General features: G+C 36.1%; 1 protein-coding gene across 1 annotated transcript; it reads left to right on the forward strand.

Annotated features, from left to right (window-relative positions):
* The first annotated feature begins 3,750 nt into the window (after positions 1 to 3,750).
* LOC136823055 (uncharacterized) lies at positions 3,751 to 11,713 on the forward strand. Its single transcript, XM_067079351.1, has 10 exons — positions 3,751 to 3,791; positions 4,290 to 4,432; positions 4,526 to 4,728; positions 5,046 to 5,216; positions 5,888 to 6,021; positions 7,188 to 7,330; positions 7,424 to 7,626; positions 7,944 to 8,114; positions 8,786 to 8,919; positions 9,246 to 11,713. Exons 2-10 carry the CDS (start codon positions 4,306 to 4,308, stop codon positions 9,640 to 9,642), a joined length of 1,683 nt encoding a protein of 560 aa, XP_066935452.1. The 5' UTR covers positions 3,751 to 3,791; positions 4,290 to 4,305; the 3' UTR covers positions 9,643 to 11,713.
* The last annotated feature ends 489 nt before the right edge of the window (positions 11,714 to 12,202 follow it).

Below are 12,202 nucleotides of genomic sequence, written 5' to 3' on the forward strand. Positions count from 1 at the left end.
CATATTGATGTTTGTAAGTGCACTTTATAGTTTTGATTCCCATTGAAGAATCATATTCTGGTTTCATGTTATTAGATGCTGTTTTAGAGCTTTAGAGCTAGCCTGATATGAAGGAAGAAATTTTGGCGGAAAAAAAATTTGGTGGATTTGGCCAAAATCTGCCAAATTAAGTTCCCGCCAAAATTTCTATTTTCCGCCGTCCGCCAAATTTTGTCCTATTTTAGGCTTCAAAATTGAGGACCCTCCCGGCGCTCCGGAAACGTCCGGAGCAAAAGGTGCTGTTGATTTTCGGTGATTGGTCTGCATCAGAACTACAGAATGTTTCGGTGCACTTCCGGTGTTCCGAAGCAAGATATCTGCAATATCCAGCCCTTGCTGTGCTAATCATGTGAAAACTAACTGCGCATATATGCGCGTATTAAAAAAAAAAGACTCATGGAAGTGAAACCAATTGAAACCTCACGTTTTTTAATTTTTTTTGATATTTTGACCAGTGATGCTTTCGAATATGTGACAAATTCAATTTTGTTAATAGCTGAACCATCATATCAATATTTTTTGTAATCAAGTTTAAACAGTTTTTTAGAACGTGTTAAAAATCACTTGTTCCTGAAGCACCGGAAGAGCTCTGGAACATTCCAGAGAGAGAAATAGTGTTTTTTTAGCTGCTCCTGAAAACTTTGGAAGTTTCCGGAGCGCCGGGAGGGTCCTCAAAATTGTGTTTTCAACAATTTTTTTTATCATTTTTCACCCTAAATATCCTGCAACCGCCAAATTTAATTTTCTCTGCCATCCACCTTAAATTCTGTCTGAAAAAATTTTTTTGGCCATCCGCCAAAATTTCTTCCTTCAAATGTAGCCTTAACTGTTCATTTAAAGGGCCATTCCAGAATTTGTCTGTAACAGGGGGCGGACAACACAGCATTTCCAAGGGCAATAGTTTTCACCAAAATTCAAAATTTCCAAGGCAAAGAAGAAAATGTATGAATTTCCAAGGCAATTGAATTAAAAAGGGCAAAAAAGAGTGGATTTTTTGACGCATTTTGCGAAAGTACGTGTATTTTCAGAATTTCCGACCACCGCTAGAAAAAAAGATTATTTCCAAGGCTAGAAAAAATTAAAAAATGCACGTTGTCTGACAGGGGGTACCAAAAATTTTCTAGAATGGCCCAAAAGTTTTGGGAAACGACTTTGCACCCAATGCTGCACTCAAGCACTTAAGCTAAATTCTTTCAACCTTTAGTAGTTTTCCAGATTCCATTTTTGAAGTTCCATTTTTTGAAGACTTCTGTGCAAAAACCTCCTGCCATCTTGTAACCTCTTCACGGCACTGCAATTCAACGTGGTATGTTTTGAAAACTAAACTATTGCAGGGAAAATGCAAAAGAAATTCAGGCCGATAGCTGTCTTGGGTGGCTAGCGCTTTTGATTTTAGTAACACCTGGTAAAAAAATTTCCTGTGCCGTGAACAAGAAGTTTGAAAAAGCGCACCTGGGAGTATTCATTTTCAACTTTTGAAAGAATGAAAAGACATTATAATTTCTTTTGCAAAAGAAAGCTGAATAAATTCTGAATAAAATAGCTGAATAAATGACTTATACCAAAACCCCCTTCCTTTGTTTTGAAAATCCAAGAAAACTAATCTTCAAATGTGTTTAGGGAGTCCATTTACAGTGGATTAGAGAAAAAATATTTCCTTTATCCTTAAATAATTAGCAGACTACAGATTACAGATCACACAACTGCTTATAAAGTGCAACTAACGTAGTCGTCTGAAAAAACAGCTAATTTTTTTTAGAATCTTCCTTACAATCTAGTTTTTCTATTCATAAAATGTAGATTGCTGACGTGTGGAAAGGAATTTCGGCATGACTGATCCTTTTGTTTCGATAATAACATAAAAGCGGGAATTAATTTTCTTCTCGATTCTTTCTTTCCTTTTTCTTTCTTATCAGTTCACGCTTTCTCTCACTACTTTCAAAGCATGGTTAGCTCAAGCGGTTAGATTGTCTGTCTCATATGCATGGGGCTCCAAGTTCGATTCCAATGGATGTCAAATTTTTTCAATTCTTGATTTTTTTTGTGATTCTCTCATCACTTTAATTTTGTATCACATTTTCATTAGAGTGAAGAGATATCGACGCGTTATGTAATGTTAATTGCTATTAGTAATTACGCGTTCAATTCGAATCTATGATCTGTTCCCTCCTAGTGAGGAGTTTAATACTCTCATAACAACCGTATTTTATAAGCATTGAATACTGAAATTCAAATAACGACCACGCAAGAAAGATAAGCAAACGATTGGATCAATTGCCAAACATTTTGACCCGGAAATCAATTATTATTCTGCCTTTAAAGTATAAAACGAGAAGTTCAATGATTTCGAAAGAAGTTATTTGACGATTCTCTTACAAAGAATCGCTCGCTCACTCGCTGGCTGAAAGTGAAAGTGAAAGTGAAAGTAGTGATAGTGAAACTGAAACTGTCAGTCAGCAATCGCAGGCCCAAACGCCTATACCCGTTCTTCTATATCTCAGCCTTGAATAATCGCTTGTGGCAAAAAAAAGATTGAAGAAAAAAAAACTTAAAAAAGTTCTTATTAAGTAATGCTATCATAGCTTATCTAAACCTTAGACAGAGAGCGGAGGTAATATATGCTAGTTACTTGTTTGATTGACCTTCATTATAAAAGAAAGAGAATTAAAAAAAGAAAATTGAAGAATTGAAAAATTGGACACCCATCGGAATTGAACTCGGAGCCCCATGCATATGAGACAGAAGATTTAACCGCTTGAGCTAACCACGCTTTGAGAGTGGCAAGGGAAAGCAAGAACTGATAAGAAAGAAAAAGGAAAGAAAGAAATGAGAAGAAAATTAATTCCCGCTTTGATGTTATTATCGAAACAAAAGGATCAGTCAAGCCGAAATTCCTTTCCACACGTCAGCAATCTACTTTTTATAAATAGAAAAACTAGATTGTAAGGAAGATACTAAAAAAAATAGCTGTTTTCTTAGACGACTACGTTAACTTTAAACACCCATGAGATTAAAGAAACCTCATTATTATTGTTTTCTTAGCACCGAAACATTGCAGATTTGTTATTTCATATTGAAACAACCGTTGCTTGCGCAGCCCACATATTTTTGCAGACGGCCGTTTTATTCTGTCGCTTTATATTATGGAGATAAAAATTCCAGGATTATTGGTGAAAAAGTTTAGAAATTATCTCTGATATTTTTTAAATGTAAATGCGAGCCGTAGCAAAAATAAAAATAGCTGACGAAACAACAATGGAATATTTACAGCGAGCAATGGGAGAAGGGTTGAATATTTTGAAATCAAGTTTGATTGCCACAGTCTACGTTATTTGGGGTAGGGGTTGGAAATCAAAACGTCTGACGTTTTCCGTAGCAAGTCTGAGTTTGGAAGGCTCTACTAAGGTTGGTCGAAAAAAGGCTGCTCTACCATATGTATAAACAATATAAATTTGTTATTAAGAAACTCTGTGGTGCAACCTTAAAATTACTCTGATTGCCTCAACGGCTAAATTTTTAAGTAACCCCGAATCATTTAAAAAGTAGCCTGTCGCAAGTCGGGGACTCCAGATTGCATTACATTTTTGTTGGGTTTTTGAGTGGTTTTTGGTGTTTGTGTTTCTGCTTGGCGTTTTAAACTTTGGTCTATTGGGTTGTTGGTTCTTTTTCGCATAAAATTCTCATTTCTTGACAGAATGTTTGATTAGTTTGATTTATATATTTAGAAAATTCAAAAAAATAGAAAAAAACCGGTAAGTGTAAACCCCAGGTTACAGGTTGCAGGTTACAGGTCACAGGTTACAGGTTACAGGTCACAGGTCAGTGTTGGTCAGCTTTAATTACAGTAAAACACAAAGAAAATGTTTGAAAAACAGTTGTTGATGTCAAAAATATAATTCCCAAGGTATTTTATTGATCTAGAACTATTTTAAAGCTAAAAATCTACCCACGTGTTTACCATGTGATTACCTTGAAAAGCTTTTTTAGAAAAATCAAAAACTCCGACGGGAGTTGAAATGCCGTTCGATAATGTGAGGTTTTCAATCACAGACTTGCACCGCAATGGACTGTGTTCGAAACCTAAGCACTTACAGACAGGCTGTTAGAGAAACATGGTGATAAATCTCTAGTTAGGGTTATATCAATGTGAATTGGCTGGACATTTTCTTTGAAAGGAGGAAGGTGATGTTGGTCAGCAACTTGATTATCTTACTCATAAAACTTGCAAGTTTTTTTCTTTATTTTTCCAGTGAATTTGAATACCGTATGATGAAACGAGCTTCAGGAGAATCTGTTGAAGAAGAAATGGAGAAGGTTCGAAGCAGGAAAGTTCTTGGCGTCCTCAAACCTATGAAGTCTGGAAAAGTTAGCAATGACCGAATGAAAAACCAAAGTAAAATTTCATTTCTCTCCATTATATGTGTTTTAACCCTCAAATTGTTTTAAGGAGGTTCTCTTTGACAAAATTACCTCATTTATATTTTAGGCTCAAGAACAAAGCTTGGCTCTTTGACCTCTTCTTCACGGCAACCAAGTGGAAATAGACAATCGGGAGGATTCCAAATTTACGGAGACGAATCGAACCCTGGTATGTTGTCATCGGCAACCGGTCAATTGAAAAGCAATCCTTTGGATCCCACCAATAATAGGGAGAATGTCAAACAGATGCAAAGAGTGAAAGGAACAAAAGTAAGTGAATCATAACTTTTATCAAAATGTAGAAGCTATATTTGACATTTACCCTTTCAATACCTTGTGCCGTGTAGATTTCAAGAGATTTCAATCTGAGCCGTTATCAATTGACAATGGATTTGAAAAATTGCGGAGCTTTAACTCTTAACTTTTTCCTCTTCAAAATGATCCTATAGAGTAGCTTTAGATCATTAATGTGATTTAATAGTTGATATTGGTAATTTGCAGGTATTTTCAGTTTAAGTTGGTAGAACACTTGATTCTTAATTGTTCAATTTCATATTTAGCTAAGTTTTCTTATTGGTTATTTGCAGGTAAAAGGAGGGTCAGTTTCATCTGGAGCATGCGCGTTTGAGATTTTCAAAGACGAAGAACAAAATACTGAAATTCATGCTGCCACACCCAAAGAGATCGTCGTCAGCTCAAGAAAACCATTGAGTTCGAAGAAACGTGAAGAAGTTCAAGATCCTTTCTACAGCAAAACTGTAAGTCAAGTTTTCTTTCTAAGGTGTAGAGGCTTTAAACCTTAAGCTAGATAAATGAGAGTCGATATTTTACGTGGGTTATCTCAGACTTTCAGATAGTTTTTCGACCAACCGTCTCGGCTATCTAATAACCGAACGGAGCATTCGAAGGAGTGGTGATTCGAACCTTTTCAACATCGACATCTTTGACCGTTCGGCTGTCGTCTTAAGAGAGAGAGAGAGAGAGAAAAAACTATAATTCTCCCCGAGCATCACATACACAAAATTTTAATGACCTTTGATACACATTGAGTAACGATCTGTGCAAAGCAAAGCGCATTTGACCTCTCTTGTGATAATTGACTGATTTGAAAATGATAAAAAATTTTAACCCTTAGCGTATCCGCCCGTTGCACGAGCATGCATTAATTTTGACTTTCTTTCAAAATATTAAATAGTACAGAAAATTTTGTACATGGGATACGCTTGCTTTTCAAAGATTTTGAATGTTCCTTCTTTTGCTACGATTCTTCTTTGTCAATCTCTTTTCAAAACACTCATACCAACTCTCAGCTATTAAGTTTCGGAAGATTCCCCTTCCATCCTGCGTACTCTCCAGTTGTTTAGCTACCCGAGGCATTCGAACAATATTTCAAAAATATGCACAACACAAATCAACTTCTTCTGTATAGATTGACGATCCGAAAGTGATCCACAAATATTGCAAAAATGTCATTAACATGGGAACAAGAGAGATGTCATTCGAAGAAATCAAAGTGCAACTCCCAAGATATGACATGTTGAAGAAGAAAGCTACTGAACAAAGGTATTACAAATCGATTCTATTTAACTCATTTAGGTACGCTTTTTAAACCGATTCTACTTTCAAACCGGTGTTTGTGTGAAAACGTCGTGGGTAAAGCATTTTGGATCGGAAATAAGGGCTTCATTTCCCATCTAAGGGATTCCTCTCGTTAAAATCAATGAAAAATATGTTTCTAATATACAAAGTTATTTTAGTTATCTGTGTTTTATTTAAGCCAGTTCAAAGATAGCCTTTTAACCGAAGTTTCCGAATATGTAGGAATATACAGCATTACTTTTAACACATCTTAAGTCTGAGTTTGGAAGGCTCTACTAACGTAAGGTTGGTCGAAAAAAGGCTGCTCTACCATATGTATAAACAATATAAATTTGTTATTAAGAAACTCTGTGGTGCAACCTTAAAATTACTCTGATTGCCTCAACGGCTAAATTTTTAAGTAACCCCGAATCATTTAAAAAGTAGCCTGTCGCAAGTCGGGGACTCCAGATTGCATTACATTTTTGTTGGGTTTTTGAGTGGTTTTTGGTGTTTGTGTTTCTGCTTGGCGTTTTAAACTTTGGTCTATTGGGTTGTTGGTTCTTTTTCGCATAAAATTCTCATTTCTTGACAGAATGTTTGATTAGTTTGATTTATATATTTAGAAAATTCAAAAAAATAGAAAAAAACCGGTAAGTGTAAACCGCAGGTTACAGGTTGCAGGTTACAGGTCACAGGTTACAGGTTACAGGTCACAGGTCAGTGTTTGTCAGCTTTAATTACAGTAAAACACAAAGAAAATGTTTGAAAAACAGTTGTTGATGTCAAAAATATAATTCCCAAGGTATTTTATTGATCTAGAACTATTTTAAAGCTAAAAATCTACCCACGTGTTTACCATGTGATTACCTTGAAAAGCTTTTTTAGAAAAATCAAAAACTCCGACGGGAGTTGAAATGCCGTTCGATAATGTGAGGTTTTCAATCACAGACTTGCACCGCAATGGACTGTGTTCGAAACCTAAGCACTTACAGACAGGCTGATAGAGAAACATGGTGATAAATCTCTAGTTAGGGTTATATCAATGTGAATTGGCTGGACATTTTCTTTGAAAGGAGGAAGGTGATGTTGGTCAGCAACTTGATTATCTTACTCATAAAACTTGCAAGTTTTTTTCTTTATTTTTCCAGTGAATTTGAATACCGTATGATGAAACGAGCTTCAGGAGAATCTGTTGAAGAAGAAATGGAGAAGGTTCGAAGCAGGAAAGTTCTTGGCGTCCTCAAACCTATGAAGTCTGGAAAAGTTAGCAATGACCGAATGAAAAACCAAAGTAAAATTTCATTTCTCTCCATTATATGTGTTTTAACCCTCAAATTGTTTTAAGGAGGTTCTCTTTGACAAAATTACCTCATTTATATTTTAGGCTCAAGAACAAAGCTTGGCTCTTTGACCTCTTCTTCACGGCAACCAAGTGGAAATAGACAATCGGGAGGATTCCAAATTTACGGAGACGAATCGAACCCTGGTATGTTGTCATCGGCAACCGGTCAATTGAAAAGCAATCCTTTGGATCCCACCAATAATAGGGAGAATGTCAAACAGATGCAAAGAGTGAAAGGAACAAAAGTAAGTGAATCATAACTTTTATCAAAATGTAGAAGCTATATTTGACATTTACCCTTTCAATACCTTGTGCCGTGTAGATTTCAAGAGATTTCAATCTGAGCCGTTATCAATTGACAATGGATTTGAAAAATTGCGGAGCTTTAACTCTTAACTTTTTCCTCTTCAAAATGATCCTATAGAGTAGCTTTAGATCATTAATGTGATTTAATAGTTGATATTGGTAATTTGCAGGTATTTTCAGTTTAAGTTGGTAGAACACTTGATTCTTAATTGTTCAATTTCATATTTAGCTAAGTTTTCTTATTGGTTATTTGCAGGTAAAAGGAGGGTCAGTTTCATCTGGAGCATGCGCGTTTGAGATTTTCAAAGAAGAAGAACAAAATACTGAAATTCATGCTGCCACACCCAAAGAGATCGTCGTCAGCTCAAGAAAACCATTGAGTTCGAAGAAACGTGAAGAAGTTCAAGATCCTTTCTACAGCAAAACTGTAAGTCAAGTTTTCTTTCTAAGGTGTAGAGGCTTTAAACCTTAAGCTAGATAAATGAGAGTCGATATTTTACGTGGGTTATCTCAGACTTTCAGATAGTTTTTCGACCAACCGTCTCGGCTATCTAATAACCGAACGGAGCATTCGAAGGAGTGGTGATTCGAACCTTTTCAACATCGACATCTTTGACCGTTCGGCTGTCGTCTTAAGAGAGAGAGAGAGAGAGAAAAAACTATAATTCTCCCCGAGCATCACATACACAAAATTTTAATGACCTTTGATACACATTGAGTAACGATCTGTGCAAAGCAAAGCGCATTTGACCTCTCTTGTGATAATTGACTGATTTGAAAATGATAAAAAATTTTAACCCTTAGCGTATCCGCCCGTTGCACGAGCATGCATTAATTTTGACTTTCTTTCAAAATATTAAATAGTACAGAAAATTTTGTACATGGGATACGCTTGCTTTTCAAAGATTTTGAATGTTCCTTCTTTTGCTACGATTCTTCTTTGTCAATCTCTTTTCAAAACACTCATACCAACTCTCAGCTATTAAGTTTCGGAAGATTCCCCTTCCATCCTGCGTACTCTCCAGTTGTTTAGCTACCCGAGGCATTCGAACAATATTTCAAAAATATGCACAACACAAATCAACTTCTTCTGTATAGATTGACGATCCGAAAGTGATCCACAAATATTGCAAAAATGTCATTAACATGGGAACAAGAGAGATTTCATTCGAAGAAATCAAAGCGCAACTCCCAAGATATGACATGTTGAAGAAGAAAGCTACTGAACAAAGGTATTACAAATCGATTCTATTTAACTTATTTAGGTACGCTTTTTAAACCGATTCTACTTTCAAACCGGTGTTTGTTAGAAAACGTCGTGGGTAAAGTATTTTGGATCGGAAATAAGGGCTTCATTTCCCATCTAAGGGATTCCTCTCGTTAAAATCAATGAAAAATATGTTTCTAATATACAAAGTTATTTTAGTTATCTGTGTTTTATTTAAGCCAGTTCAAAGATAGCCTTTTAACCGAAGTTTCCGAATATGTAGGAATATACAGCATTACTTTTAACACATCTTAACCATCCGAAGCAAGATATCGAACATTTTACTTTTAGACCAAAAATAGTGCGATCAGCCTTGGACTTTGGTCACCAAGCAGCAACAAGATCCCTTACACCAGAACCGACAGAACAAATACTGCCAGGAACACCACAAGAACCAGCAATTAACCGTACACCATCCAGTGCTAAGAACAACAACATTGGTGATATTTTGCAGAACCTCGAAGATGAATTCAACTCGCCCATTGAAAGTACTGGTTATTATGGACCACGGAAAACCAAACAACCAGATATTACGGGAATCACTGAAATCTTCTCCAATAATCTCCAAGACCAAGAGGATTTGACATGCAAGATGCAAGAGTTGGATAGGACTGAACAGTTTGGTAGATTTCCCACTACTGCTACAGTAAGAAAGCAAGGTGAAATCGATAATACATTCAAATTTTAGGGACTGGGACGAACAACTTTGGATGCAAATATTCTTAATTTTGATCAACGGTGCGGAACAAATAAACTTATTAATCAATCACTTACAACAGATATTATCCGAACCTTCATTCTTGGAGCAATTAGATGCGGCTATTCTGCGGAAAGAAGACTTGCTTATGGAAGACGACTAGTGGTGAATCATTGGGTTTTAGTTTTGTAGAATGAAGTTACATGTTGCAACGGAGACAATTGCCCATTCTCCTCTTTATGCGTATGAGAAGGAATAAACAAATTCATGAACGTTCTGGATCCACTACGGTGTTGTTTGATGGATGATTGACAGTAACGGCTAAAATTATTTCCATTCAAATGACTATAAGAAAAATTGCAACACCTGCTCATCTTCACAAAAAGGTACTCATAGGGCATTATTTGGAAGTAGCAAATGTCAAATTTTCTGTAATATTTAAATTTCAAAATTAAGCCTTCAAACTCCTTCCAATATAAAGCATAATGACTGCACTTCAGTTCAATCTTTCAAAAGTATAAAGTCTCCAAATAGACTAAACGATGAATTATCTTATGTTATCGAGATCGAGGAGAAAAGTTTTCAGATATCTGCAAATGATTCAGCAAAGAATGTTTTTACCTTGTTCACCGTTTGAACCCTCATCATTCTTGGCGACTGGAATATTTTTTTACCTGTATCTTTTCTAATATTTTACTGTTGTTAATTCACATATATTATATGTTAGGCGAAACAAAAAAAATTTCTTGTTTCCGGAAACCGGCCGGGTGAAAAATTTTTTTTTTCTGACCCGGCCGCAAACTTTCGTTCGTTAGTAGTCCGTACTTGTTGTAATTTAGGGCATAATTTATGCTGTGTTTATACATAAAAGTTATTCTTAAACTCTATTTCAATGAGCCATAAATTATCAAAAATAGCAAAAAAAAATTATTTTCCGGCCGGCCGCATGATAACTTTTTTCCTTCACCCGCATTCCGGAAACAAAACATTTTTTATCATTCGCCTTAGTTATGTTTTTTTTTGTTATTTTATGAAAGTATATACAGAATGTCTGGAAATGAGCGTGGAGCAGGATCTTTTAATAGAACTCTTCAAAACCCATACTATACCCATATAATACTTGGTTTGAATATCTATAGATGAAGCTTGGTTTACATCTTTTTGAGTAAAAACAATATTCTCCATATACATATGCGAGAGTTTATGTAGCATCTTTGCCACTCATTGTTTTTAATATGTATTCCGCTCCCACTTTTTTTACGGACAAACTGTACAGTATTTGATGATGAAACACAAATATCATTTAAAGGTTTTAGTGTACATATGTCCCGGGGGGGGCACTTAGGCAAAAATAGATACGGGGACGTGCCGCTGGTCAGGGTACCTTTTTCAGTGTTGCAGAATTACTGACAGGGTATCTAAAATTGCAAAATTCTGATCTGACAGGGGCGCAATTTCATGATGTGCGTCTGACAGGGTCTGTTTTTGCCGTTTTTGCATGTAGAGTTCTTTTGCAAATCGTTTTGACGCGGCGGTGAGCAGACTCCTGCGAGGGGCAAACAGCTTTTTGCAAATACTTATCGCACAGCCAACACAGGCGCTTTGCTGCTGTTGTCTCGCACCACACGCCCGCCATTGCGCCCTCTTAAAGGGATCGAGGTTATTTTCAAAGATACCTCTATTGAACTATTTAGAATAAATGTTCAGCTGAATAGTGGTACTAACAACATTGTTTCCGGAAATTTTTTTTGAAAATTGTATTCTTTTCGAGTTCGAAATCGAAGACTTCTGAGTCTTGCAGGGATCGTGCATCTCCCACACAAAGCGCCAGTAATGCTAGAGCGTGAATCGGAATCTTATGTGATCCTACGGTAATCCTGGAAACGGATATCTGAAATTTATCTACGTTCATTTATTACGTTTTTTGAAACTTTAGCGTTCTATTTGTTCTTGTACATCTATAATATTGTATGACCTTTCTAGCTTTGAAACACATTTTGTGGAAGTAGAGAGTGATGATTTTGAATAATATTAAAGATATGTTTACTTTGTAATTTCATAACTCTCGTCGTCGATTCTTTTGGTCGGTTTTCCAGGTATTGAGGTTTAATGTCTTTAATGTTTATGCAATGCTGTAGTTTTTTAGCCTGGAAATGTTGATATCACGTTATATTTTACGAAAAACGCGAAAAACGTGTATAAAGAGTAGGTTTTTAACATAGAATCTGACAGGGTATAGGTTTTTCACAGTAGAATCTGACAGGGTAGGTTTTTCATCGAATTTTTCTTCTGACAGGGTCTATTTTTCATCAAATTTCATTGCTGACAGGATCGACTTTTGAAACTCCAGCGGCACGTCCCCGTCGGTCGTCAAGGTCAGTGCCCCCCCCGGGACATATGTGTTCCCCTTTCATATCAGACACATGTCTCATATCAGGACAGTGTCTCCCTATTGTTATATTGTGCCGAATATTTTTCTTTCTGACCAATTTTGCTCCACATTCGTGTCAATTCAATGTGAAAAAGCTTGCAAATTAAGATTGATGAGTAA

This window comes from Clytia hemisphaerica, unplaced genomic scaffold (assembly GCF_902728285.1).
Source record: "Clytia hemisphaerica strain Z4C2 unplaced genomic scaffold, Clytia hemisphaerica genome assembly, whole genome shotgun sequence".
NCBI classification, from domain to species: Eukaryota; Metazoa; Cnidaria; class Hydrozoa; order Leptothecata; family Clytiidae; genus Clytia; species Clytia hemisphaerica.